At 33.0% G+C, this 27,136-nt stretch overlaps 1 protein-coding gene across 2 annotated transcripts in view; it reads left to right on the forward strand.

The window, feature by feature from the left end:
* Positions 1-27,136, forward strand: part of LOC114334365 (Bardet-Biedl syndrome 4 protein) — a 369,578-nt gene that overhangs the window by 307,741 nt on the left and 34,701 nt on the right. The window contains exon 10 of one of the 2 annotated variants that reach the window (XM_050649882.1): positions 2,487-2,869. The exons of the other annotated variant lie outside the window; for it this stretch is intronic. Within the exon in view, the coding sequence (XP_050505839.1) occupies positions 2,487-2,576 (90 nt within the window). The 3' untranslated portion in view covers positions 2,577-2,869. Of the gene's footprint in view, positions 1-2,486; positions 2,870-27,136 lie in introns of those variants that run through there. 2 annotated transcript variants of the gene reach the window in all.

Below are 27,136 nucleotides of genomic sequence, written 5' to 3' on the forward strand. Positions count from 1 at the left end.
TTTTATTTTTATATCTCTTATCGATAAGGATTGATACTCCTTTGCCAGCTCTTTGATGTTTTTGTACGCCACTGAAGATGTGGATAAAATTATCAATTTCTTCTATACCTTTACCTTTTCTTTTTGTTTCGGTAAGAACGGATACTAATATCTTGTGTTGTCTCATTCCTTTGATTACGTCTTCAATTTTTCCTTTTAAGTCTTGGACGTTCCATGTACCATAATTCATTGTCTATTTTCGTTGCGGATGTCGTCGTGGTTTTTTCAGGTCCGGATTCCGAGGCTGGGTTTTCGGATTTTTAGCAGTTCCTTTTTTACGAATGTAGAGTCGCTAGCCCTACGATCCAACCCCCAACATGGAGGGCCAGAGTTTAATTTTGAAGTTTGCTTTCTCCTAGATGGATTGTCTTCTCTACGACTCTAGAGCTCCATCTGCCCATTAATGATAATATTTTGTGTTTAAATATTTTCAGCCAAGTGGGACAGAAGGTCGACCTCACTTCACTTCGATACTGAAATTGATCTGGTGGTAATGCGTTCAAACCCTGGATTCGTCATCATCATCAATGGCGCTACAACTCTTCGTGAGTATTTGCCGCGTTTACTATTGCCTTCCATGTTTTTCGGTCCTGTGCCACTAACTCCCATTGTCGCACTACTATTTTCTTTAGATCTTCTTTGACTGCATCTTTCCACCTTTTTCTAGGCCGCCCTACAGACCTTATTCCATCTGGCCTTTCCCAGAACACATTGTTTATAAGTCCATTGTTGTTACTGCGTATCACATGCCCTGTCCATCTGAGTCTATTGTCCTTTACAAATCTAACTAGATTTTCTTTTCCGAATAGAGACTCTAGCTCGTTATTGGTCACGTGAACAGAAAAATAAAAAGACTAAGTTTCCACTCTAATGGCATATAAAACAACATAATGCTATTCTACATCCCACCAGAATGAAAACAATGGGAACCTTCTCTGGTTACACCTCCGAGGCTTCTACAATTTGCAAGCCATACGGATGCTGAGACTAAGAAAGATGAGGGAATTCTACAATTTGCAATTCACGTCCCATCTGCTCAGCGCGGTAAAGTTCCAACGAGAATAGTTCCCTTCGTACTCCAATCAGAGTAAATGTAAATCAAAAATGAATAACCATTTTCAATTTCGTTGCAAAACGAAAATACAGCCGAACCATATTCTAGTTCAATCAGAGAGTGCAGCAAGAACCTCTACCGGTTTCGAAACTTATTGGTCTCTCATCAGGAGGCACATATGCTGCTCTCCCTGATCCAACCAAAACAAAACCCCGGCATGCAGTCCCGGATTGCAACGAACGAAATGGCATAGATGCCCTAGCGGCAACTGCTAGCAAAAAGACTAAGTTTTCACTCTAATGGCATATAAAACATTATGCTATTCTACATCCCACCAGAATGAAAATAATGGGAACCTTCTCTGGTTACACCTCCGAGGCTTCTACAATTTGCAAGCCATACGGATGCTGAGACTAAGGAAGATGAGGGAATTCTACAATTTGCAATTCACGTCCCATCTGCTCAGCGCGGTAAAGTTCCAACGAGAATAGTTCCCTTCGTACTCCAATCAGAGTAAATGTAAATCAAAAATGAATAACCATTTTCAATTTCGTTGCAAAACGAAAATACAGCCGAACCATATTCTAGTTCAATCAGAGAGTGCAGCAAGCACCTCTACCGGTTTCGAAACTTATTAGTCTCTCATCAGAAAAATAAAAATAAGTTTAAAAATTGTCGTCTAAAATCTGCAACCTATACATATATTTATATAACTTTGAAATTTATGATTTGCGAAATGGCTGAGTTGCCAAACAGCATCGTTTAAATTAATTTTTTGTATATTGTGGGCAATTTTCCATTTATTTTAGAATTTAAAAGCTTTTCATTTGATATTTTACAGAGGTACATTATTTTTCGTAATATAATCGGATATCTAAGCTGTTTTAATTATTTCATAAAATGAATTCCTCAAATTAAATAAGGTAAAAGCAAAGAGTTAAAACAAAATTTGTTTGAGTTTACTTAACTTGATATTTCTAAAATACCGCTTCCTTAACATTATTTAAAACATTTATCATAATGGTTTAACATTAAATGGAAGTAACTTTTGCGTTAGAAACATGATTTCCAAGAGCTAAAAGTCAAGTTCAAAATTATCTTTTATCAAACTTTGCCGAATATAATAAGACACAAATAATTGTCCGAAGTCCGAGTTAAACTTCTTTTGGGAAAAGCACGATTGAAGGAGGCAGTAGAGGATAATACTATAGAAATATTCGAAAACTAAGAAAACACACACAATACTTTTATCTGAAATTATATTCATGATACCGAAGCTTGAAAGATAAAAGTTTGTAACCCACAAATCAACTTTTTTTGGGAAATAGAAAAACGTCCCAATTAATAATTTTATCAGGAATTAAGCTAATATTTTTTTTTCATTAACTTCTAGATCAATAATTTTTGCAATACAAAGCAATACTCAAACCTATTTGGTACTACGGACTACACCTCTGAGGCTGTGCAAAGTCAACATCACTGAATATCATCCAAAGATTTCAGTCTAAGGTTCTAAGATCAATAGTGGATGCACCATGGTATGTAACTAATCAAACAATTCACGAAGACTTAAATATACCTTTCATCAGAGAAGAAATCCATCGAGCCTCGGAATCACAAAGCGAGCGTACCATTCACCATGACAATGAGTTAGTAAGGGAATTATTCCATAATGGTCCTGTCACAAGGAGACTAGATAGACCCTGGCCTCAGGACCTATTTTAAAACTTTAACATAAATAGAATAAGATGAGACATCATTGGAAGTCTCTTCTTCATGCCCAAAAACATGGAACAAAGGACATCGCACACATCTTATGGAAAATATAATGTCACTCAAATTCAATAAAATTTATACGAATAGATTCGTTTTAAATTAACGGTCAAATCTTATCATTGCGCCAACTCTTAATTATGATTAATTACGGCGCAAATTGCAATTAAAGTTTATCGAAATCGCATTTTTTGAGTCAGTAAAAGTGTCAGTTACAATTACTATTGCTCTGGGTGCTATTCACAAGAGCTTAAACCCCGCTGGGTCTAAGCGGATTAGTGAAACTAATCCGCTGATTTATGGAGTACCGACAATTTGGGTATTTTAAAATATTTTTTCTCTCTCTAACTTATGTACGTACCCATTTGATTTCAGATTTATTTATATCAATTTCTGCTCTTATTATTGAAAATATAGAGTGGGCGCAATGATAAGATTTTACCGTTAATTTAAAACGCATCTATTCGTATAAATTTTATTGAATTTGAGTGACATTATATTTTCCATAAGATGTGTGCGATGTCCTTTACTTAATACTCTTTTGATGATGTAGATTGTAAATAAACATAATTACATAAAAAAAAATCTTTTTTGAATATACTAGTCTAGGCGCCAGAGGGGTCACCGTGTCCTTTTCAATTCTGATGGATAAATTCAACGGTTTCATATGGATTTTTGGCTGCTGATTACGAATTTCGAGGGTGGATTTCGATCCGAGTGGTCAAAAAATTGTTATAAACAATTTAATTGTTTATAAGGCTCTGGCTCATAAACTAAAAGAGATAAAAAAATGTTTCAAACAAAATTTGTTAGTTAATAAAAAAACAAAGAAAAAACGTTTACTAAACTTAAATCCCATAATTAGAACTTAAGATATTGTAAAATAAGTGCACAATGCAAATTGCAAATTGCAAAATAAGTATTTTTCGAAGATTTATCGATCGTAACTCGACTTCTACGCATGCAAATGAGCCTTAGAAGGTCTCGTTTTAAAGCTTAATTAATAGGCTTCCAAACAAAGTTTGTTAAATTATTTATCTTCATTTTTTTTTAAAGTTATACCCGTTTGAATTTATAGTTTTCTTAAAAAAATTGAACATTAATTTGTTTATAAGGGTTTCAAGCAAATTTGAGCTATAAACAATTATACTTTAATTAACAATAATGATAGAAAAACTCAAAAGGAATAATTTGAGCTTACGAAAATGTTCGTAAGTGTATTTTTGGCCAAGATATCGATATTTTAATGGCGCGCTATGAGGCTCAAGATCGGCTCACAGTCAAGTAAGTATGTATTCTTCGACGCTTTATTGACTGTAACTCGGCTTCTACGCATACAAATGAGCCAATATGTGATATCCATATTAAAATGGATCGAGTTCTTTTACAGCATCATCATTGCATATAAAACGAGCATTTATGATGTGTCGGCATACACACAATTGACGGGCCTTGATGATGCTGCAAAAGAACTAGATCCACTTTATATGGATATCATATAGATAATTAGACTCTGAAGGCCCAAAAAGTTTTAGTTTTACTGCCTGCAAGAACAGACTTAGTACCACCATGTAACTGTTAAAATTTCTCTAAGACCTTATGTAGATGTAGAAAAGCTGATATTCCCTGTATATCTCTAGGCAGATGCATGAAAAAAATGTTTGTAAAAATAGCATTAATAAATAATATCAACTTACTTTTTAGTTATACTTCTGAAATATTAGTTTTTAATGTTTTTTTCTCATTTAGTACAAAAAAGAGAAAACAAGGTAAATAGAATGAAAGGTGATACGAGGTACAGTATGATGATTTAATTATAAAAGTTATATGATAAAATTTTATTAGGATCTCCAAAAATAAAAAATGAAGATAACGTATGTATACATAGAAATTATAATTTGCATCGAGAAGTTAGCGCGTGAACCTTTACGCGGTGAGCCCATCTTGCGCCTCATAGGGCGCCTTTTAAATATCGATATCTTGGCCAAAAATAAACTTACGAACATTTTCTTAAGCTCAAATTGTTCCTTTTGAGTTTTTCTATCATTATTGTTAATTAAGGTATAAATGTTTCTAGCTCAAATTTGTTTGAAACCCTTATAAACAAATTAATGTACAATTTTTTTAAGAAAATTATAAGTTGAAACGGTTATAACTTTAAAACAAATGAAGATAAAGTAATTTAACAAACTTTGTTTCGAAGCCTATTAATTAAGCTTTAAAACGAGACTCATTTTCATGTCGAGTTACGATCGATAAAGCTTCGAAAAATACTTATTTTGCAATTTGCATTGTGCACTAATTTTACAATATCTTGAGTTCTAATTGTTGGATTTAAGTTTAATAAACGATTTTTTCTTCGTTTTTTATTAAGGAACACATTTTATTGGAAACATTTTTTTTATCTCTTTTAGTCTATGAGCCAGAGCCTTATAAACAATTTATAAACAATTAATTTGTTTATAACAATTTTTTGACCACTCGGATCGAAATCCACCCTCGAAATTCGTAATTAGCAGCCAAAAATCCATAAGAAACCGTTGAGTTTGTTCGTCTTCGTCAGAATTGAAAAGGACACGGTGACCTCTATTTGGCGCCTAGACTATACATGACCGTCTGTTTTTTCAATGTGCCTCCAGTAAGTTGTCCTATTGTTTTCGTGGTCTTTCGACCGATCGTCCTCCTATTGGGGAACCGTCTCCCTCTGTCCTACCTATTATTTGTTGTCGTTTGCTTATATTGCTTCATATTGTGTCATTCAGCCAAACTGCGGATCTGTTTGCTCTATTTACTTGATCTTCCACTTCTGTGTCGATCTTACCGAAGCTGGATAGTGTGATACCTAGATATTTAAACTCCATTACTTGCTCTATTATCTGACCATCCAGCTCCAATTTATGTCGTATTCGATTTACTGTTATAACCATGCAGTTTTGCTTTTTTGGGAAAATTAACATGTTCAATTTTCTGGCGGTTTTATTAAATTGGTGCAGCATACGTTGTAAATCATCTTCACTTTAAGAGATTAGTATTGCATAGTCTGCATAGAAAATTGTTTTGAGTTGTTTTTCTTCCATTTGGTGTCCTTATTTAGTTCTTCCTTTTTTTATTAATTCATCCATGATCTGGTTGAAAAATAAAGTACTTAATGAATCCCCCTGTCTTGTCCTATTGCCAGCTTTAATTGGGTCATTTAGTTCATCTTCTACTTATAGTTTTATTGTGTTGTTCTGGCAGATGTTTTCGATTGCTTTAATAATTATTCCTAGAGGTACACCTCTTGAGTATAACAAATTAATAACGTCCGTTAATTTGACCCTGTTTAATGCTCTCTTAAGGTCTACGAAACATAAATATGCTGGTTTGTTGTATTCTAACGATTTCTCTTGAACTTATGATTTATCTTATAATTTTTATGTAATTAATGTTATAATTTCATTGTTTGTTTGTTATCACATTGGTTGTTAATTTTAATGCAGCGTTTAATACGTTAATTCCTCTGTAATTCTCCGGGTCGGATTTGTCTCCTTTTTTGAAGAGTTGTATTAGGATGCTTGATCTCCATTTTTGTGGTATTCTCTTTGGTTTTATTATTTTTTGTATTAGTTTTAATAGTTGTTTGGTCAGATCTTGTCCTCCTTTATACATATATACTTAGGAGTTCGTTCGATATTCTGCTTTCTCCTGGAGATTTTATATTTTTTAATTTTCTTAATGCTTCCTTTAGCACTTCTCCTTGATGTTTACTTCTTCGTTTTTCGTAACTTCAGGTGCTGGTGGTTGCTGTCATTAAGACACCATATTTAGCATATCGTATGTTGCTGATCAATACTCCATTCACTTTGGTTCCCATCTCTGCATTTTCCAAAGACTCTTGAAATATGGCTTCAAAATAAATCTTAAATAAAAGAAGGGAAAGCATATATCCCTGTCGAACATCCCGATATACGATTCCGACATCGACTGCAGGTGGTAGACGGCAACTGCAGATGGCAGTTGCAGTTGTCGCCGTGACAGACGTCACTACTTTGCACTATTAATTTGCGTAAGACTGATTCCGACATTTAACTGCAATTGCTGTCCAGTAGAACGTCAGTTGCTAATAATTATACAAATTAATAGTGCAAAGTAAATAAGCTTATCATGGTCACAACTGTAACTGCCGCCTGTAGTTGCAGTTGCCGTCTGCCGTCTGCAGTCGGTATCGGAATCCTACCTTTATATGTATGAGTTTGGATATAGAATTTTATATTTTTAATTGTGCCGTTTAATACCAGTATAAGTTTTCAATGCAACTTATGTCTTTTTTGTCTATATGGAGTTTCTTAAGAGTCTGTACTAACTTGTGGTGTTACTTTTTCGTAATTTAACAACACGCCCTTCCACTGATCGTAACTATTGTTTAACCACAACCTTGCCTAAACCCGAACTGAGAATCACTGATATTGATATCCCATTCGCATTTTTTGTATAATATTTCATGTAGTATTTTTAATATCTTTAAAGTGTGACTCATCAGACTAATGAGTCGGGAAGGGAATAAAGGTAGAGCGTAACTACTGTGGGACGAGTTGAGTTCACTCCCAAAATATGAATATTACCTGACTCCGTAAAAGGTAATGTTCGAATTCACTCCCAGGCGATTTTAAGCCGTCATTAGTATAAGTAATTATTATACCTTAAAATCTGGACACTGTTGACAATCATTCGTTTAAAAGTATATTTCGTATTGGACGTTCTTGCAGATCTACATCTAATTGGGATGATTTTTAAAAATTCAACTTTGTGCTAATTCAAGAAAACAAAGTTCAATTGTTATGTCTTTGTTAATATTTGTTCACTAAGTTTCATTGAATAGGTACATACATTAGAGTAAAGATGAAATTGCTATAACTTTATAACATAATGAAGTTGCATTTTCATATTTTTGAAGAAAGAAAACGAGAGGAATACAATGCTCGTTTTTGAAACCGTGAACAGTAAATAGTTTTAAAAAAATCTTAGACAATACCTATTCAAAAGTGCCAAAAAAATATAAAATGTCGGTATTTGTCATAAATCCAAAAAATTGCTTCCACACGACAACATGATTATATTTATTGATACTTATTGACATTTTATAGAAGAAAACGTCCTCCCTATTAGTTTTTATTTCTTCAGAATTTAATAATTTATGGAATTCACTAATGTTTTTAGAAAGTTTAGGTTCAGTTTGAGACCTAGCAATATACACGTTATGCCTAATTTTGTGAATGTCTAAAGTAGTAATAGTGTCACATTAGGATTCTCTCACCTCCTTTCTGATTAAAAAACTTGGTTTTGCCGAGATATTTTCAACTGCTTTAATTTTTATTAAATTACTTAAAGTTTGTCTGTTAAGAACATCTTCAGGTATTTTATCATGGTTGTGATTTAAACACAATTCTGTCACTTCGGCACAGTCTCATTTAGTTTAATTTTAGATATGGATATGTAGAAATACAGTCCAGGAACCGAAGCTTTTCACCTAGTAATTTTTACAGAATGGATCGATTTTTTTGAAAATTTGAGAATACGTAGTGGATAGTCCAAGCATCAAAATCTATTTGATGCCGAAAGGCGCTTTTACCATGGGGGTGGTTGCCACCCCATCTCGTGGGTGGACATTTTTTATTATATTTTGAGCGCAAAAGTTGGTAAAAACATTCATTCTAATCAAAAAACGTTCTATACAATTTTTTGATAAAATTAATAGTTTTCGATTTATTCCCTATCGAAAGTGTTAGTTTTATATCGAAGAAATTAATGTTTTCCGATATATACTCATTTACCATTCACTCAATTCAAAAAATTTTTTGAAACCAAGTTCTTGGGAGATAAATAACCTACAGTTTCATATTAAAACATTTTTCGTATAGCTGATGCTACTCTTTCTATTCTCAAGAAAATGGCATTTTTTTACCAAACTACAAAAAGTCGTTATTCGCTTTTAACTAAAGTTTTTTTAAAAACTAATCATTCTAAGCCAGTCAAACTTCTAGAATATATTAAAAATGCACAAGTAAAGAAGAATGAATAAGGCCAATGACTAAAAACACCTCTAACTTACATTATTATGCTTCCAATTGGATTTCTCCTTTTTTTTTTTCAAAAAAATATATGGATTTTTTAACCTTAACTTTTTAGTTTTAATCTGAGAAAGTTTGGTGAAAAAGAATTTTGTAGGTTTTTATAAGGTTTATAAGGCTATTAGTATTAAATCCTTTTAAAATCCTTAGTCGTAAAAGGTGGTGACTTTGAAAGGGTTGGTAAAGGTGGTTTTTGCATGTTATTACCAGATTTAATTGTCAATAGCTCACTCAATTTTTACCGTAGATAAAATTTTTTGGAAAAATTTCTTAAGAATTAATTAAGTTATAATTTCATATTTAAACATTTTTTCGTATCTCTGATGCTAATCTTTCTATTCTGAAGAAAAATGAATTTTTTACCAAACTCCAAAAATTCGTTATTCGATTTTGACTTCATTTTTTTTTAAACTAATTATTCTAAGCCGGTTAAACTTCTAGAACCTATTAACGATACATAAATTAAGAAGACCAAATAAGGTCAATGACTAATTTTCATTAGGGTGGTGATAAGGGGTTTGCTTTCGATCACTTTTTCACTGAAAAAAATAGGGACTGACATTCTTTTCATTATAAGCCACTTAATTTTTGAGCTAAAGACTTGTTTTTTATTTCTGGAGATAGATATTTTTAAGTACTTCAAATTAGTTTAAACATTTTATCCTCGAAAAATGCATAGTTTTCCCGTCTTTTGACTTTGATACTACAATATTTAGCATTTGATGAAGAAGAGCTAACATATAATAAAGTATAGCTCGATTACTATTCGTCTAAAAGAAAATTTAAAAAAAGAGTTTTGTTGATTTTTTTACAAGGTACATTTTTGTTAAGAAAAGTTGTTTTGATAAAACGGAAACTTTTTGAGTTATTTGCAGAAAACTGATTAAAAACATTGATTTTTCGGTATAAAACTAACACTTTCCATAGCGAATAAATCGAAAAATGTTAAATTTATCAAAAAAATGTATAGAACGTTCTTTGCTTAGAATGAACGTTTTTACCAACTTTTGCGGTCAAAATATAATAAAAAATCTCCACCATCGACATGGGGTGGCAACCACCCCCATGATAAAAACGCCTTTCGGCATCTTATAGATTTTGATCTTTGGACTATCCACTACTTATTCTCAAATTTTCAAACAAATCGATCCATTCTGTAAAAATTGCGAGGTTTTGTCCTATTTTAAGCTTTGTTTTGGCCTCATTAAATTTATTTCATTCGAAGTACCTGGCCTATTTTCTTGCCCAGATATTGTACTAAATTTTTTGTTTTCTCTTTAATTACCTTTCGTTAGTACTAACTAGTCGTGGTTGTCAGTAAGTAAGAACAAATTGAATTGTTAAGTCGTTTCCTGTAGTTATCAAGTGTCGCCAAAAAACGCCGGTTTCAGTTATAGTAAAAAATAAATTAACCCTTTCTCCCTCCTTCCTTCACCTTACTAATAACTGAAGACTTCTCGACCTACCAGTTAAAATAAGGTAAGAATTTTTTTGTTATTATTTCCATACAGTCCGCTTTAAATTCGATTGCGTAATAGACCAGCATAGCCCAATCGCCACCCCATAAGTTTGGCCTTCTAGCCGGATCGTCTTGAATCAATTTCGTTGTTGCTTTGCCGGTTCAAGATCTGATCTATCGTATTTTTCGCATTGGATAAATTTATTTAAAATTATAATTGTAATCGGTATAGTATATTTGTCGTGTTAAAATCTAATTAAATCGTAGTGTACCCTTTTTTTGTCGTGTATCGAAAAACCTTGTTCTTCGGTCGACTATAGTTGGAACATTGAATTCGTGTTTTTGCTTCTGAACCCATCGCTTAGTGAAATCGATTTTGATTAAGTAAATATATTTGATTTGGATATTTTGCAAACCTAAAAATAATTTGTTTGGATTTAGTTTAATAAAATTTTAGTAATTGTTGAAAAAATATATACACCTAACTACTATTCTTGACATATTTTGGGTTTTGTTCCATTTTATTTCTTCATCATTGATAATTTTTTGAAAGAATTTCAATATTTATTATTAAACATGCCTAAAAGTCAAAACGAACTAAAATTGGAGCGATTATGCTCTAAACGTGAAACTATCTTTCGTAGGGCTCAATTATGTTACGATGCCGGGTCGGCCTTAGAAAAAGATCCAGAAAATGCCTCAAAAATGCGTAACTTTGCAGTTAGATATAGTACTTTCGGAAAAACTCTATCAGAATATGAGGAAATTGTTCAAGATATCGTTATATTAAAACAAGAGATGGAGCCAGATGCTGGCGTTGCATACCATACGCATTTAGATGCATTTTATGATCTCTACTCCAATATTGAATATTTAGCTTCATTATTAATAAATAAACCTGCTGTTTTGAGTAATAATCCCAATAGTACTAATAATTCTACTATTAAAATGCCCAAATTTGAATTAGTTAAGTTTGATGGTGAAGATATATCTCTGTGGCCTGTTTTCTATGAAAATTTCAAACAATTTGTTCATAACAAAATAGAATATCCCAAGTCCGATAAGCTACAGTATTTGTTGAGTTGTATTTCCGGGAAAGCCTTGAAAAGCTGTAGCTCAATAGAACCCATTCCTAATAATTATGACATTATTTGGAATATGCTTGTTGAAAGATATAATGATAAAAAATATTTGTTTAATCTCTATATGGATCGAATTGTTAATTTTCGCGGTTTGCAATCTAATAATCCATCATATTTGGAAATATTTTTGGAAAAGTTTGATACTAATGTTTCTGCACTAAAACGATTAAATCTCGATAATTTAGATGATCATATTTTAACTTATTTAGCTATGTTAAAATTACCACAAGATACCATAGATTCATTTGGTTTAATAAGAAATAATAATGATTTACCCGCTTATGATGATTTATTGAAATTTTTACGCCAACGTAGTAAATCTCTTATTAAAAATGATAGATCAAGGAATTCCAAAAATAATTTTTCGTTTCAAAAACCGAACAAATCGTTTCATTTGCAAGAACAGAATACGTATTCCTCCATAGATTGTGTTGTTTGTAAAAAAGGCCCACATTTAATTAAAGACTGTAAGCACTTTTTAGGGCTACCATTTGAATCCAGATTTAAATTAGTGAAGGAAAATAATTTATGTTTAAATTGTTTTTCTTCAGAGCATCGAGTATCCAATTGTCCGTCAAAATTTTCTTGTGTTGTGTGCAAAGCTAGGCACCATTCCAAGTTGCATAAGCCAAATACTACTCGGCCTAATGAGAATGTTCCATTTCCCTCCACTAGTACTGAGCCTACCTCTGGTTCTTCTGATAATCCTTCTAGTTTACATGTCCGCCATTCTAAAAATATCCCAAATGAATCAGAATCGAGTTCTGTTAGTCTGTTTGGGACAATAATGGTTAAAGTTGTTGATAAATGGGGTAGTGCTCACAAGGTTAGATTTTTGTTAGATAGTGGTTCTTCTGCTAATTTTCTTACTTTTGATTGTTCCCGAAAATTAGGCCTAAGTTATTCGAAATTAAATTTGACAGTTTCTGGTATAGGAGGATCAACCACCCGATAGTAGGTAAAACCAACATTGTTATCTTTTCCCATTTTGATAAAAAAATACAAAATCCTATAGAAGTGTTGCTTATAGACACAATCTCTAATAAGTTGCCAGATCAACCAGTTGACAAAGACTGTATTAACAGTATAGAACACTTGAAATTAGCTGACCCGAATTTCTTTTTTCCTGGCAAGATAGATGGTATTTTAGGCTTATCTGTCTTTTCAAATATCATTGGTTGTAATAGAGTGTCATGCGAAGATTCTCTATCAGCTATTGAGACTAGTTTAGGTTATGTAGTCATGGGCTCAGCTGCACCAAATTTTGAAAAAATCCACACATATTTGTCTTTCGTCTGTAACCCTTTGTTGAATTTAGATTCCTTGGTCGAAAGAATGTATGAATTAGAGGATTTGCTCACTGTTACTAATAGTTCATCAGAAGATGAAATTTGTGAAAATTTATTTTTAGAAAATGTATGTAGAGATGCAGATGGTAGATACACAGTTTCATTGCCGTTCCAAAATGATCCTAATGTACTGGGTGATTCTTTTGTTCTTGCTAAAAATAGATTGTTGTCCTTAGAAAATCGCCTAGCACCAAACCCAGAACTTAGAAAACTTTACTGTGATATCTTTCAAGACTATTTAGACCAAAAGCACATGAGTTTAGTTCCCATTCAAACCATTGATTCGTTGTCGTATTATATTCCCCATCATTGTGTTTTTAAATCAGATAGCCCTTCCACTCCTTGTAGAATAGTCTTTGATGCCTCTATGAAAACTAGTAAAGGACCGTCATTAAATGAAATTCTTTATAAAGGTCCAAAATTACAAAATAATCCTACCACAATATTGTTGAATTTTCGTCTTTTTCCAATCGCAATTGTCGCTGATTTGAAACAAATGTATAGGCAGGTTAAAGTGGTTGAATCTCATTGTTCCTTTCAAAGAGTTTTGTGGAGATTTGATACCAATGATCCTATTTCTATTTTCCAATTAAATACTTTAACTTTTGGAGTAAAAGCCTCACCATATCTTAGTCTCAGGGTAATAAAACAATTATGTAATGACGAATCTAAAAGTTTTCCTGATGCTATCATCCCAATTTTAAGAGATATGTATGTAGACGATTTTATTAGCAGTTTTCCAAATGTTTCTGAAGCTATAGTTACACACACTCAGTTAGTGAATTTGTTTCAAAAAGGTGGTTTTAAATTAACCAAATGGATGTCGAACTCGAACGATCTACTATCGACAATCCCCGAACCCCTTCAATTGGTCAAAACCAAACAATTTGATAAGTCAGTCTCCAAAGTGTTAGGATTGCAATGGGAAGAAAAATGTGACAATTTTAGTTTTGGGTTAGAAATACCCTCATCGACCCCTTGTACAAAAAGAAACATGCTCTCACTTGTTGCTCGTATGTTTGATCCCTTGGGATTCCTATCTCCTATAACCCTCTTGCTTAAAATTTGGATAAAGAAACTTTGGACTCTAAAGGTAGATTGGGATAGTACCGTACCAAAAGAAATCGAAATAGCATGGGAAAAGTTTCAAAATGAATTTCATGTCCTATACAAAATACAAATTCCACGCCATATAGCAGTTACACCTAATTCGTCGTTGTCTTTTGTAGGATTTTCAGACGCAAGTGCTGCTGGATACGCAGCCATTGTTTATTCCAGGGTTGTTAATTGTACAGGTCAAGTTAAAGTTACTTTACTGTACTCTCAATCTAAAGTATCTCCAATGTATAAAATAACTCTTCCTCGATTAGAGCTTTGTGGAGCGCTTCTTCTCTCAAAGCTTCTTTCACATGCTATTGAAACTTATTCTCCTAGACATAATATTGATAAAATTTTTGCATTAAGTGATTCCATGATTGTATTAAATTGGATAAAGTCCTCAGAGAAAAATCTCAAAATATTTGTTCAAAATAGAGTTGGTACAATTCATAAGATGGTTCCGTCAGAGTATTGGTTTTTTGTTCCTGGAAAGGAAAAAGTTGTTGATTGCGCCTCTCGAGGTTTGTTTCCTTCTTCGTTAGTCAACCATTCCACATGGTTTACTGGTCCAAATTGGTTACTGTTGGAGCCAGAATATTGGCCTATTCAGTCTGTCAACGGACAGGAAATTATGATTTGTGATTCTGAATATAGATCACAAACCTTCTTTGGTAATGTCACTCGTGTAATTTCTCCGCTGTATACTCTTATTGAATATTTTTCCAGTTGGTCGAAACTTTTAAATTCCACAGTATACGTATTGAGATTTCTTAGAAAATTGTCTTTAAATAAACGGATATCTCTATTTGATTTAAAAATTGCAGAAATTGAATTAATTCGAGCTGTCCAGCAAAAGCATTTTTCTGAAGAATATAAAGCCCTTTCTCAAAATCTCGTTGTAAAATCTTCCATACGTCGTTTGAATCCATTTATTGAAAATGGAATAATTAGAGTAGGTGGACGTTTGTCCAACTCCCAATGTAGTTTTGAACAAAAACATCCGATTTTGTTGCCCAAAGCCGATCATTTAACCATTTTGTTAATAGATTATTTCCATAAATTGCATTTACATGCTGGAGCGTATTTGTTGCAAAATCTTCTGAGAACAAATTATTGGATACTATCTAGTCGTCAGGCCATCAGAAATAGAATTTGGAGATGTAATCGTTGTTTTCGTCTTAATCCTAAACCTACCTATCCTATGATGGCTGACTTACCCGCCGTAAGAGTCAATCAGGCAAAAGCCTTTTTACACACTGGTGTAGATTATACTGGTGCGTTTTCCATTACTATAGGAAAATATCGTGGCGTAAAAACTCAAAAGGCTTACGTATGTTTGTTTGTTTATCTAAGTACGAAAGCCATACATCTTGAATTAGCCTCCTCGCTCTCTACAGATTTTTTCTTAGCCACTTTCAAAAGATTTTTATCTCGTCGTGGAAATTGTAAGGTTTTATATTCAGATAATGGCACAAATTTTGTGGGTGCCAAGAGAGTCCTTGATGAAATATATCAATTAACTACTTCAAAAACTTATAAAGATGCATTCCAACAGGAACTTAATAATACCAAAATTTCTTGGAAAATGAACGTACCTTATGGCAGTCACTTCGGTGGTATTTGGGAAAGCAATATAAAAAGTGTAAAACTTCATTTAAATAGAGTTGTGGGGAATCAAATCCTTACTTACGAAGAATTTTTAACTGTTCTGACACAAATCGAGTGTCTTTTGAATTCGCGTCCTCTTTGTGTTCAAAGTAACGACCCTGAAAATCCAGTCGCGCTGACTCCATCGCATTTTTTATGTACAGAACCTTTAGTGTCATTACCCTCGATGGATATTGATCTTGATAAAAATATGAGTACTTTGAAAAGATATAAATTATTAGATTGCATTGTTCAACATTATTGGAAAAGATGGCATTCAGAATATTTGTCTTCTATGCAGTCTCGTTTAAAATGGAACACTAACTCGAACCCTCCCAAAGAGGGAATGGTAGTTATAATAAAAAATGAAACTATCCCACCTTTACAGTGGCCTCTGGCAGTCATAGAGACTTTGTATCCTGGAAAAGATGGGATTGTTCGAATCGTAAAAGTGCGAACCAAGCACGGTAGTTACATGCGCCCAGTCGTTAAACTGTGTCCTCTACCCAGTCAATAAACTGGAGAGGATTTTTTTATTTTATTTGATAGTTAAAATTTTAGTTTAGGGTGATGGGTTCATGTGCAGACTTAGCATATTAAAATTAAATTAGTTTTCGTTGATTTTTCGTTTATTTTAAAAATAAACTCGGGGGGGGTGCAGGATGTTTTGGCCTCATTAAATTTATTTCATTCGAAGTACCTGGCCTATTTTCTTGCCCAGATATTGTACTAAATTTTTTGTTTTCTCTTTAATTACCTTTCGTTAGTACTAACTAGTCGTGGTTGTCAGTAAGTAAGAACAAATTGAATTGTTAAGTCGTTTCCTGTAGTTATCAAGTGTCGCCAAAAAACGCCGGTTTCAGTTATAGTAAAAAATAAATTAACCCTTTCTCCCTCCTTCTTCACCTTACTAATAACTGAAGACTTCTCGACCTACCAGTTAAAATAAGGTAAGAATTTTTTTGTTATTATTTCCATACAGTCCGCTTTAAATTCGATTGCGTAATAGACCAGCATAGCCCAATCGCCACCCCAAGCTTCATTACTTGGACTAATATGTAAGTTGCAGTTATTAAAATATATTTATTTCTATATAGTTATTTTTATAGGTAAAATTACTATTTGGCAACAGTGTTTAAATTTCAGAAAAATAATATCCTTTATTGTAATATCACAACCAGTTTCATAAATAAAATAAAATATTAAATATTTATAAAATTTTTATGTAGTGGTGAATTTCTCCTTTCATCCAGTATTATGAGTATTTCTGAAGGGATTTCATCAAGGGAATATAGTGGAATCCATTAGTTCTCTTTAATGGGATGAATGATATCCCATTAAAAAGTTTTCTAAAAGTTATTGACAATTCAACGTTGATCGTTGAAACTTTTAAAATTTTAAAATTGGAAAAGAAAATTACAAAGATTTACGAGATATATTTTTCATTTCCTTGAAAACAGTTAAAACAATGTTGACCGTCGTCTGTTGTTTCTCCCTAGACTGGTGATAAATTACCAAAGAACGCTAGACATTTGCTATTTATCCGTGCTTTTATAGCATAGTGGAGACCACTAGTTCACAAACTTTATACACTTTCATTAATCTTCCTTTATTACTTGTACTTTCAGTGATATCTATTATTATTTTATTCATACTAAAAAGTATTTCATGTGAAAATTTCATTCATAGAGATTCTGATCAATAGAAAGCTACAAGAATAAAAATTACAGCGATTATTTTTTAATAATTTTAACTTCCAATCGTATAGTAAGATATTTGATCACGTGTTTAATTCTGTCCGATCAGATTAAAATTATACTGAGAATTATCTACTGTAGAAAATTACCGATAGAATTTTTTTAAGCAGATTGTTTCTGTTTAATGGCAACCAGTTTCCTAGTTTTGACAACTGTCACATTTAAGAAAATATCCATAATATACGTATTAAAAAATAATCTTACGAGTATCACACGACAGTAAGAATAAATAAGAAAATAATGCTTCATTTTTACTCAAATTTGTTGTCATTGGGCAATAGCGACTCGAGCCCTGCGGACTCTCGTGTCGATTGCCAGACAACAAATTTTCGAAAAACTGTCGCATTATTTTCAATTTATTCTTACTCTCTTGTGATATTATACCCGATTATTTTTAAATGATTTTAACTTCTAGTCGTATAATAAGATCTCTTTTTAATCAGATTATTATTTCAGCGGGAATATTCTACTGTACATTATTATAGTGGGAATAATTTTAAGTACATTGTTTCTGTTTAATTGCAACCAGTTTCCTAGTTTTAACAGCTGTCACATTTAAGAAAATATCGATAATAAACTTTCAGCTCTGCATATAATGTCAAATTTTCACAAGCAGAACACAAATCGGTAAATTTAAGCGCTCGAGATTTATTTCGGTAAGATTATTTCACGAATAAAACTGTATTTATATTAGTTTTTACTCATGTATTATTATTATCTTTATATAAATATTTGATAAACTGTGCTATTTACTTTGACAAGTTGAAAAATGTGTGTCACATTAATTGGGATCAACGTCACTGAATGTTTTTATACAACAAAGTCTTGAATTTTATATGTAAGTATTAAAAAATAACCTTACGAATATCACACGACAGTAAGAATAAATAAGAGAATAATGCTCCACTTCTTCTTAAACTTGTTGTCATTGAGCAATAGCCACTCGAGCCCTGCGGGTTCTCGTGTCTATTGCCAGACAACAAATTTTCGAAAAACTCGCATTATTGTCAATTTGTTCCCACTCTCTTGCGATAATAATGCCGATAATTTTTGATAATTTCCCGTCAAGTATTTTAGGTCAGATGACCTTCGTTGCTACGAAAAAATACATTCATTGAGATTAATGACAGTTAATGTTTTACAAGGAGAACAGATTGCCTCAGCACAATATGTGATTACTGGTCTACTTGATGCTCTTATATTGATATATTCGCCTGAATATTTACTAAACCTACTTCTTTGTGTTCTCTGTGACAAGTAAAACATAAGCATTCTTCTTCTTCTTCTTCTTTTTCTTCTTCTTCTTCTTTTTCTTCTTCTTCTTCTTTTTATTCTTCTTCTTCTTTCTTCTTCTTCTTCTTCTTCTTCTTCTTCTTCTTCTTCTTCTTATGCAATCCAATAATGGATGTTCGCGATCACGTTTGACCATTTTTCTCTATCCCTTGCAGTATGTATTATGTCTCCAATGTTTCTTAGCCCTGTCCATTGTTTGACATTACGGAGCCATGATATTTTCTTCCTGCCCACTCCGCATCTTCTTTCGATCTTTCCTTGAATTAAGGTTTGCAGAAACTGGTATCTTTCGTTTTTAATTAGGTGCCCCAGGTACGCCGTTTTTCTCTGTTTAATTATACATAGCAGTTGTCGTTCTGTACCAATTCTTCTCAACATAGCGACGTTCCATCGCCCTTTCAGCCACACCGATCTTTTGCGCTGTTCTCCTTGTAAAACATTAATTGTCATTAATCTCAATGAATGTATTTTTCGTAGCAACGAAGGGCATCTGACCTAAAATACTTGACACAGAAAGAGAAAGAAAGATTGAAGATCCTAGAAAGGAAAATAACACGGAGGATAGCAGGCTCACTAAACTTAGGTAATAATGAATTTAGAAAACTCATGAACACGAAGTAAGAGAACTTCTGAAAGGAAAAGACATCGTAAGATTCGTCAAGGCACAGAGACTCAGATGGATGGGAGATATAGAAAGTAGAAGAACAAAAACCGTTATCAAGAAAATTACCAAATTGAGACCTGTATCAGGTAGACCACAAGGAAGACCCAAAACTATATAGGAGAACCAGATAGTCGAGGACCTTAAAAAGATGGGAGTCAGAAAATGGGTAACCAGAAGCAAAAACAGGAACGAATGGAGAAAAATTGTAGAAGATACCAAGTCACACAACCAATTCTAAAACCAAAATGTTAGTGCGGATTGATTCACCGCGACAAATGAATCAGAACAGCTCAAAGAGGACGGCAATCACTCCGCTAGGAGTATAGATGCCTTGATGATGATGATATCAATATAATATTGGTTAAAATGATTTAAAAAGATAGTTTTATTCATGAAATAATCTTACCGAATTACTCTCGAGCTCATAAATTATCGATTTCAAATTAAAACTGCCAAGGTGTCACTCGGGATACAAATCGATAATTTTAGAGGTCTCGTGTAATTACTACTGAAAATTTCATAAATCTATTAATATGCTTTAAAGTGTATTTAAATATGCAGGCTTTATATGCGAGGGCTTTATATTTTTTAAAATTGCAAGCGGCGATCTGTTAACAAGCGTGAGCTTGTTAACAGTCTATTCAACTATGTGGTCCAAAAATGGAACATTTTCATTAGGCCGAGTAGTATTTGGCCTTCTAGCCGCGATCTGTCTTGAATCAATTTCGTTGTTGTTTTGCCGGTTCAAGATCTATCGTATTTTTCGCGCTGGATTAATTTATTTAAAATTATAATTGCAATCGGTATAGTATATTTGTCGTGTTAAAATCTAATTAAATCGTCGTGTAGGTATCTTTTTTGTCGTGTATAGAAAAACCTTGTTCTTCGGTCGACTATAGTTAGAACACTGAATTCGTGTTTTTGCTTCTGAACCCATCGCTTAGTGAAATCGATTTTGATTAATTAAATATATTTGATTCGGATATGTTGCAAATCTAAAAATACTTTGTTTGGATTTAGTTTAATAAAATTTTAGTATCTAATTGTTGAAAAAATATATGCACCTAACTACTATTCTTGACATATTTTGGTTTTTGTTCCATTTTATTTTTTCATCATTGATAATTTTTTGAAAGAATTTTAATATTTATTATTAAACATGCCTAAAAGTCAAAACGAACTAAAATTGGAGCGATTATGCTCTAAACGTGAAACTATCTTTCGTAGGGCTCAATTATGTTACGATGCCGGGTCGGCCTTAGAAAAAGATCCAGAAAATGCCTCGAAAATGCGTAACTTTGCAGTTAGATACAGTACTTTCGAAAAAACTCTATCAGAATATGAGGAAATTGTTCAAGATATGGTTATATTAAAACAGGAGATGGAGCCAGATGCTGGCGTTGCTTACCATACGCATTTAAATACATTTTATGATCTCTATTCCAATATTGAATATTTAGCTTCATTATTAACAAATAAACCTGCTGTTTTGAGTAATAATCCCAATAGTACTAATAATTCTAATATTAAAATGCCCAAATTTGAATTAGTTAAGTTTGATGGTGAAGATATATCTCTGTGGCCTGTTTTCTATGAAAATTTCAAACAATTTGTTCATAACAAAATAGAATATCCCAAGTTCGATAAGCTACAGTATTTGTTGAGTTGTATTTCCGGGAAAGCCTTGAAAAGCTGTAGCTCAGTAGAACCCATTCCTAATAATTATGATATTATTTGGAATATGCATGTTGAAAGATATAATGATAAAAAATATTTGTTTAATCTCTATATGGATCGAATTGTTAATTTTCGCGGTTTGCAGTCTAATAGTCCATCCTATTTGGAAATATTTTTGGAAAAGTTTGATACTAATGTTTCTGCACTAAAACGATTAAATCTCGATAATTTAGATGATCATATTTTAACTTATTTAGCTATGTTAAAATTACCACAAGATACCATAGATTCATTTGATTTAATAAGAAATAATAATGATTTACCCGCTTATGATGATTTATTGAAATTTTTACGCCAACGTAGTAAATATCTTATTAAAAATGATAGATCAAGGAATTCCAAAAATAATTTTTCGTTTCAAAAACCGAACAAATCGTTTCATTTGCAAGATTTGCAAGAACAGAATACGTATTCCTCCATAGATTGTGTTGTTTGTAAAAAAGGCCCACATTTAATTAAAGACTGTAAGCACTTTTTAGGGCTACCATTTGAATCCAGATTTAAATTAGTGAAGGAAAATAATTTATGTTTAAATTGTTTTTCTTCAAAGCATCGAGTATCCAATTGTCCGTCAAAATTTTCTTGTGTTGTGTGCAAAGCTAGGCACCATTCCAAGTTGCATAAGCCAAATACTACTCGGCCTAATGAAAATGTTCCATTTCCCTCCACTAGTACTGAGCCTACCTCTGGTTCTTCTGATAATCCTTCTAGTTTACATGTCCGCCATTCTAAAAATATCCCAAATGAATCAGAATCGAGTTCTGTTAGTCTGTTTGGGACAATAACGGTTAAAGTTGTTGATAAATGGGGTAGTGCTCACAAGGTTAGATTTTTGTTAGATAGTGGTTCTTCTGCTAATTTTCTTACTTTTGATTGTTCCCGAAAATTAGGCCTAAGTTATTCCAAATTAAATTTGACACTCTCTGGTATCGGAGGATCAACCACCCCGATAGTAGGTAAAACCAACATTGTTATCTTTTCCCATTTTGATAAAAAAATACAATATCCTATAGAAGTGTTGCTTATAGACACAATCTCTAATAAGTTGCCAGATCAACCAGTTGATAAAGACTGTATTAACAGTATAGAACACTTGAATTTAGCTGACCCGAATTTCTTTTTTCCTGGCAAGATAGATGGTATTTTAGGCTTATCTGTCTTTTCAAATATCATTGGTTGTAATAGAGTGTCGTGCGAAGATTCTCTATCAGCTATTGAGACCAGTTTAGGTTATGTAGTCATGGGCTCAGCTGCACCAAATTTTGAAAAAATCCACACATATTTGTCTTTCGTCTGTAACCCTTTGTTGAATTTAGATTCCTTGGTCGAAAGAATGTATGAATTATAGGATTTGCCCACTGTTACTAATAGTTCATCAGAAGATGAAATTTGTGAAAATTTATTTTTAGAAAATGTATGTAGAGATGCAGATGATAGATACAGTTTCGTTGCCGTTCCAAAATGATCCTAATGTACTGGGTGATTCTTTTGTTCTTGCTAAAAATAGATTGTTGTCCTTAGAAAATCGCCTCGCACCAAACCCAGAACTTAGAAAACTTTACTGTGATATCTTTCAAGACTATTTAGACCAAAAGCACATGAGTTTAGTTCCCATTCAAACCATTGATTCGTTGTCGTATTATATTCCCCATCATTGTGTTTTTAAACCAGATAGCCCTTCCACTCCTTGTAGAATAGTCTTTGATGCCTCTATGAAAACTAGTAAAGGACCGTCATTAAATGAAATTCTTTATAAAGGTCCAAAATTACAAAATAATCCTACCACAATATTGTTGAATTTTCGCCTTTTTCCAATCGCAATTGTCGCTGATTTGAAACAAATGTATAGGCAGGTTAAAGTGGTTGAATCTCATTGTTCGTTTCAAAGAGTTTTGTGGAGATTTGATACCAATGATCCTATTTCTATTTTCCAATTAAATACTTTAACTTTTGGAGTAAAATCCTCACCATATCTTAGTCTCAGGGTAATAAAACAATTATGTAATGACGAATCTAAAAATTTTCCTGATGCTATCATCCCAATTTTAAGAGATATGTATGTAGACGATTTTATTAGCAGTTTTCCAAATGTTTCTGAAGCTATAGTTACACACACTCAGTTAGTGAATTCGTTTCAAAAAGGTGGTTTTAAATTAACCAAATGGATGTCGAACTCGAACGATCTACTATCGACAATCCCCGAACCCCTTCAATTGGTCAAAACCAAACAATTTGATAAGTCAGTCTCCAAAGTGTTAGGATTGCAATGGGAAGAAAAATGTGACAATTTTAGTTTTGGGTTAGAAATACCCTCATCGACTCATTGTACAAAAAGAAACATGCTCTCACTTGTTGCTCGTATGTTTGATCCCTTGGGATTCCTATCTCCTATAACCCTCTTGCTTAAAATTTGGATAAAGAAACTTTGGACTCTAAAGGTAGATTGGGATAGTACCGTACCAAAAGAAATCGAAATAGCATGGGAAAAGTTTCAAAATGAATTTCATGTCCTATACAAAATACAAATTCCACGCCATATAGCAGTTGCACCTAATTCGTCGTTGTCTTTTGTAGGATTTTCAGATGCAAGTGCTGCTGGATATGCAGCCATTGTTTATTCCAGGGTTGTTAATTGTACAGGTCAAGTTAAAGTTACTTTACTGTACTATCAATCTAAAGTATCTCCAATGTCTAAAATAACTCTTCCTCGATTAGAGCTTTGTGGAGCGCTTCTTCTCTCAAAGCTTCTTTCACATGCTATTGAAACTTATTCTCCTAGACATAATATTGATAAAATTTTTGCCTTAAGTGATTCCATGATTGTCTTAAATTGGATAAAGTCCTCAGAGAAAAATCTCAAATTATTTGTTCAAAATAGAGTTGTTACAATTCATAAGATGGTTCCGTCACAGTATTGGTTTTTTGTTCCTGGAAAGGAAAATGTTGTTGATTGCGCCTCTCGAGGTTTGTTTCCTTCTTCGTTAGGCAACCATCCCACATGGTTTACTGGTCCAAATTGGTTACTGTTGAAGCCAGAATATTGGCCTATTCAGTCCGTCACCGGACAGGAAATTATGATTTGTGATTCTAAATATAGATCACAAACCTTCTTTGGTAATGTCACTCGTGTAATTTCTCCGGTGTATACTCTTATTGAATATTTTTCCAGTTGGTCGAAACTTTTAAATTCCACAGTATACGTATTGAGATGTCTTCGAAAATTGCCTTTAAATAAACGGATATCTCTATTTGATTTAAAAATTGCAGAAATTGAATTAATTCGAGCTGTCCAGCAAAAACATTTTTCTGAAGAATAGCCCTTTCTCAAAATCTCGTTGTAAAATCTTCCATACGTCGTTTGAATCCATTCATTGAAAATGGAATAATTAGAGTAGGTGGACGTTTGTCCAACTCCCAATGTAGTTTTGAACAAAAACATCCGATTTTGTTGCCCAAAGCCGATCCTTTAACCATTTTGTTAATAGATTATTTCCATAAATTGCATTTACATGCTGGACCGTATTTGTTGCAAAATCTTCTGAGAACAAATTATTGGATACTATCTAGTCGTCAGGCCATCAGAAATAGAATTTGGAGATGTAATCGTTGTTTTCGTCTTAATCCTAAACCTACCTATCCTATGATGGCTGACTTACCCGCCGTAAGAGTCAATCAAGTAAAAGCCTTTTTACACACTGGTGTAGATTATACTGGTGCGTTTTCCATTACTATCGGAAAATATCGTGGCGTAAAAACTCAAAAGGCTTACGTATGTTTGTTTGTTCGTCTAAGTACGAAAGCCATACATCTTGAGTTAGCCTCCTCGCTCTCTACAGATTGTTTCTTAGCCGCTTTCAAAATATTTTTATCTCGTCGTGGAAATTGTAAGGTTTTATATTCAGATAATGGCACAAATTTTGTGGGTGCCAAAAGAGTCCTCGATGAAATATATCAATTAACTACTTCAAAAACTTATAAAGATGCATTCCAACAGGAACTTAATAATACCAAAATTTCTTGGAAAATGAACGTACCTTATGGCAGTCACTTCGGTGGTATTTGGGAAAGCAATATAAAAAGTGTAAAACTTCATTTAAGTAGAGTTGTGGGGAATCAGATCCTTACTTACGAAGAATTTTTAACTGTTCTGACACAAATCGAGTGTCTTTTGAATTCGCGTCCTCTTTTTGTTCAAAGTAACGACCCTGAAAATCCAGTCGCGCTAACTCCATCGCATTTTTTATGTACAGAACCTTTAGTGTCATTACCCTCGATGGATATTGATCTTGATAAAAATATGAGTACTTTGAAAAGATATAAATTACTAGATTGCATTGTTCAACATTATTGGAAAAGATGGCATTCAGAATATTTGTCTTCTATGCAGTCTCGTTTAAAATGGAACACTAACTCGAATTCTCCCAAAGAGGGAATGGTAGTTATAACAAAAAATGAAACTACCCCACCTTTACAGTGGCCTTTGGCAGTCATAGAGACTTTGTATCCTGGAAAAGATGGGATTGTTCGAATCGTAAAAGTGCGAACCAAGCACGGTAGTTACATGCGCCCAGTCGTTAAACTGTGTCCTCTACCCAGTCAATAAACTGGAGAGGATTTTTTTATTTTATTTGATAGTTAAAATTTTAGTTTAGGGTGATGGGTTCATGTGCAGACTTAGCATATTAAAATTAAATTAGTTTTCGTTGATTTTTCGTTTATTTTAAAAATAAACTCGGGGGAGCAGGATGTTTTGGCCTCATTAAATTTATTTCATTCGAAGTACCTGGCCTATTTTCTTGCCCAGATATTGTACTAAATTTTTTGTTTTCTCTTTAATTACCTTTCGTTAGTACTAACTAGTCGTGGTCCTCAGTAAGTAAGAACAACTCAAATTGTTAAGTCGTTTCGCATAGTTATCCAGTGTCGCCAAAAAACGCCGGTTTCAGTTATAGTAAAAAATAAATTAACCCTTTCTCCCTCCTTCCTTCACCTTACTAATAACTGAAGACTTCTCGACCTACCAGTTAAAATAAGGTAAGACTTTTTTTTTGTTAACATTTCCCTACAGTCCGCTTTAAATTTGATTGCGTAATAAACCAGCATCGCCTAATCGCCACCCCATAAGTTTGGTCCTTCGAGCCGGTTCTGTCTTGAATAAATTTCGTTGTTGTTTTGCCGGTTCAAGATCTATCGTATTTTTCGCGCTGGATTAATTTATTTAAAATTATAATTGCAATCGGTATAGTATATTTGTCGTGTTAAAATCTAATTAAATCGTCGTGTAGGTATCTTTTTTGTCGTGTATAGAAAAACCTTGTTCTAAAAATTAATACTATTTTAATTTAGCTTGTTCTCGTTATTCGTTTTGTTGTGAATAGCCCAGTAAATTAACGGGAAATTCGGCGATACCGTGTAATTTTCAGGGGCAACTCCGAATTGCATGGAAATTTGGATTTAGGTTCTACTTACCCTCCACTTCAAAGTTGAAATTGTGCCGTTGGTTGCTTTTACTTGGGGGGTAACAGTCACCCCTTCTCGTGGGTGAAAAAACATACGTTCAAGATAAGACTGGAAATGGATAAATTGACTGATTTGAAGCAACTTTTGTTTGATAGAGTTTTTTACTTAAGTCAATACTTTTCGAGTTATTTGCCATTGACAATGTTGATTTTTCGACAAAAAAACTACTTTTCAAACGGTTTTTCGCAAATAACTCAAAAAGTAAATATTTTATCGAAAAAAATATCCTTAGCAAAAGTGTAGCTTATAAAGAACCCAAAAAAATGGTGTATCAGTAAAGTCTATCAATCAAATAAAAACAAAGTTGTAGCTCATGAAAAATACGTTCTTATTCGTCTAATTCCAAATCGAATATTCAAGGTGAAATCACCGAAAAATTAAGCAGTTTTCAGGAAAAACCCATTTAAACTTTTTTAAAGTGTTCACAAAAAACTTCGTATTGATTGTTAACAAAAGTTTTAGCATTAAAAATAAACGAGTTACGCTCAAAATAAAGA

Source organism: Diabrotica virgifera, chromosome 4, assembly GCF_917563875.1.
Source record: "Diabrotica virgifera virgifera chromosome 4, PGI_DIABVI_V3a".
Taxonomy (NCBI): Eukaryota; Metazoa; Arthropoda; class Insecta; order Coleoptera; family Chrysomelidae; genus Diabrotica; species Diabrotica virgifera.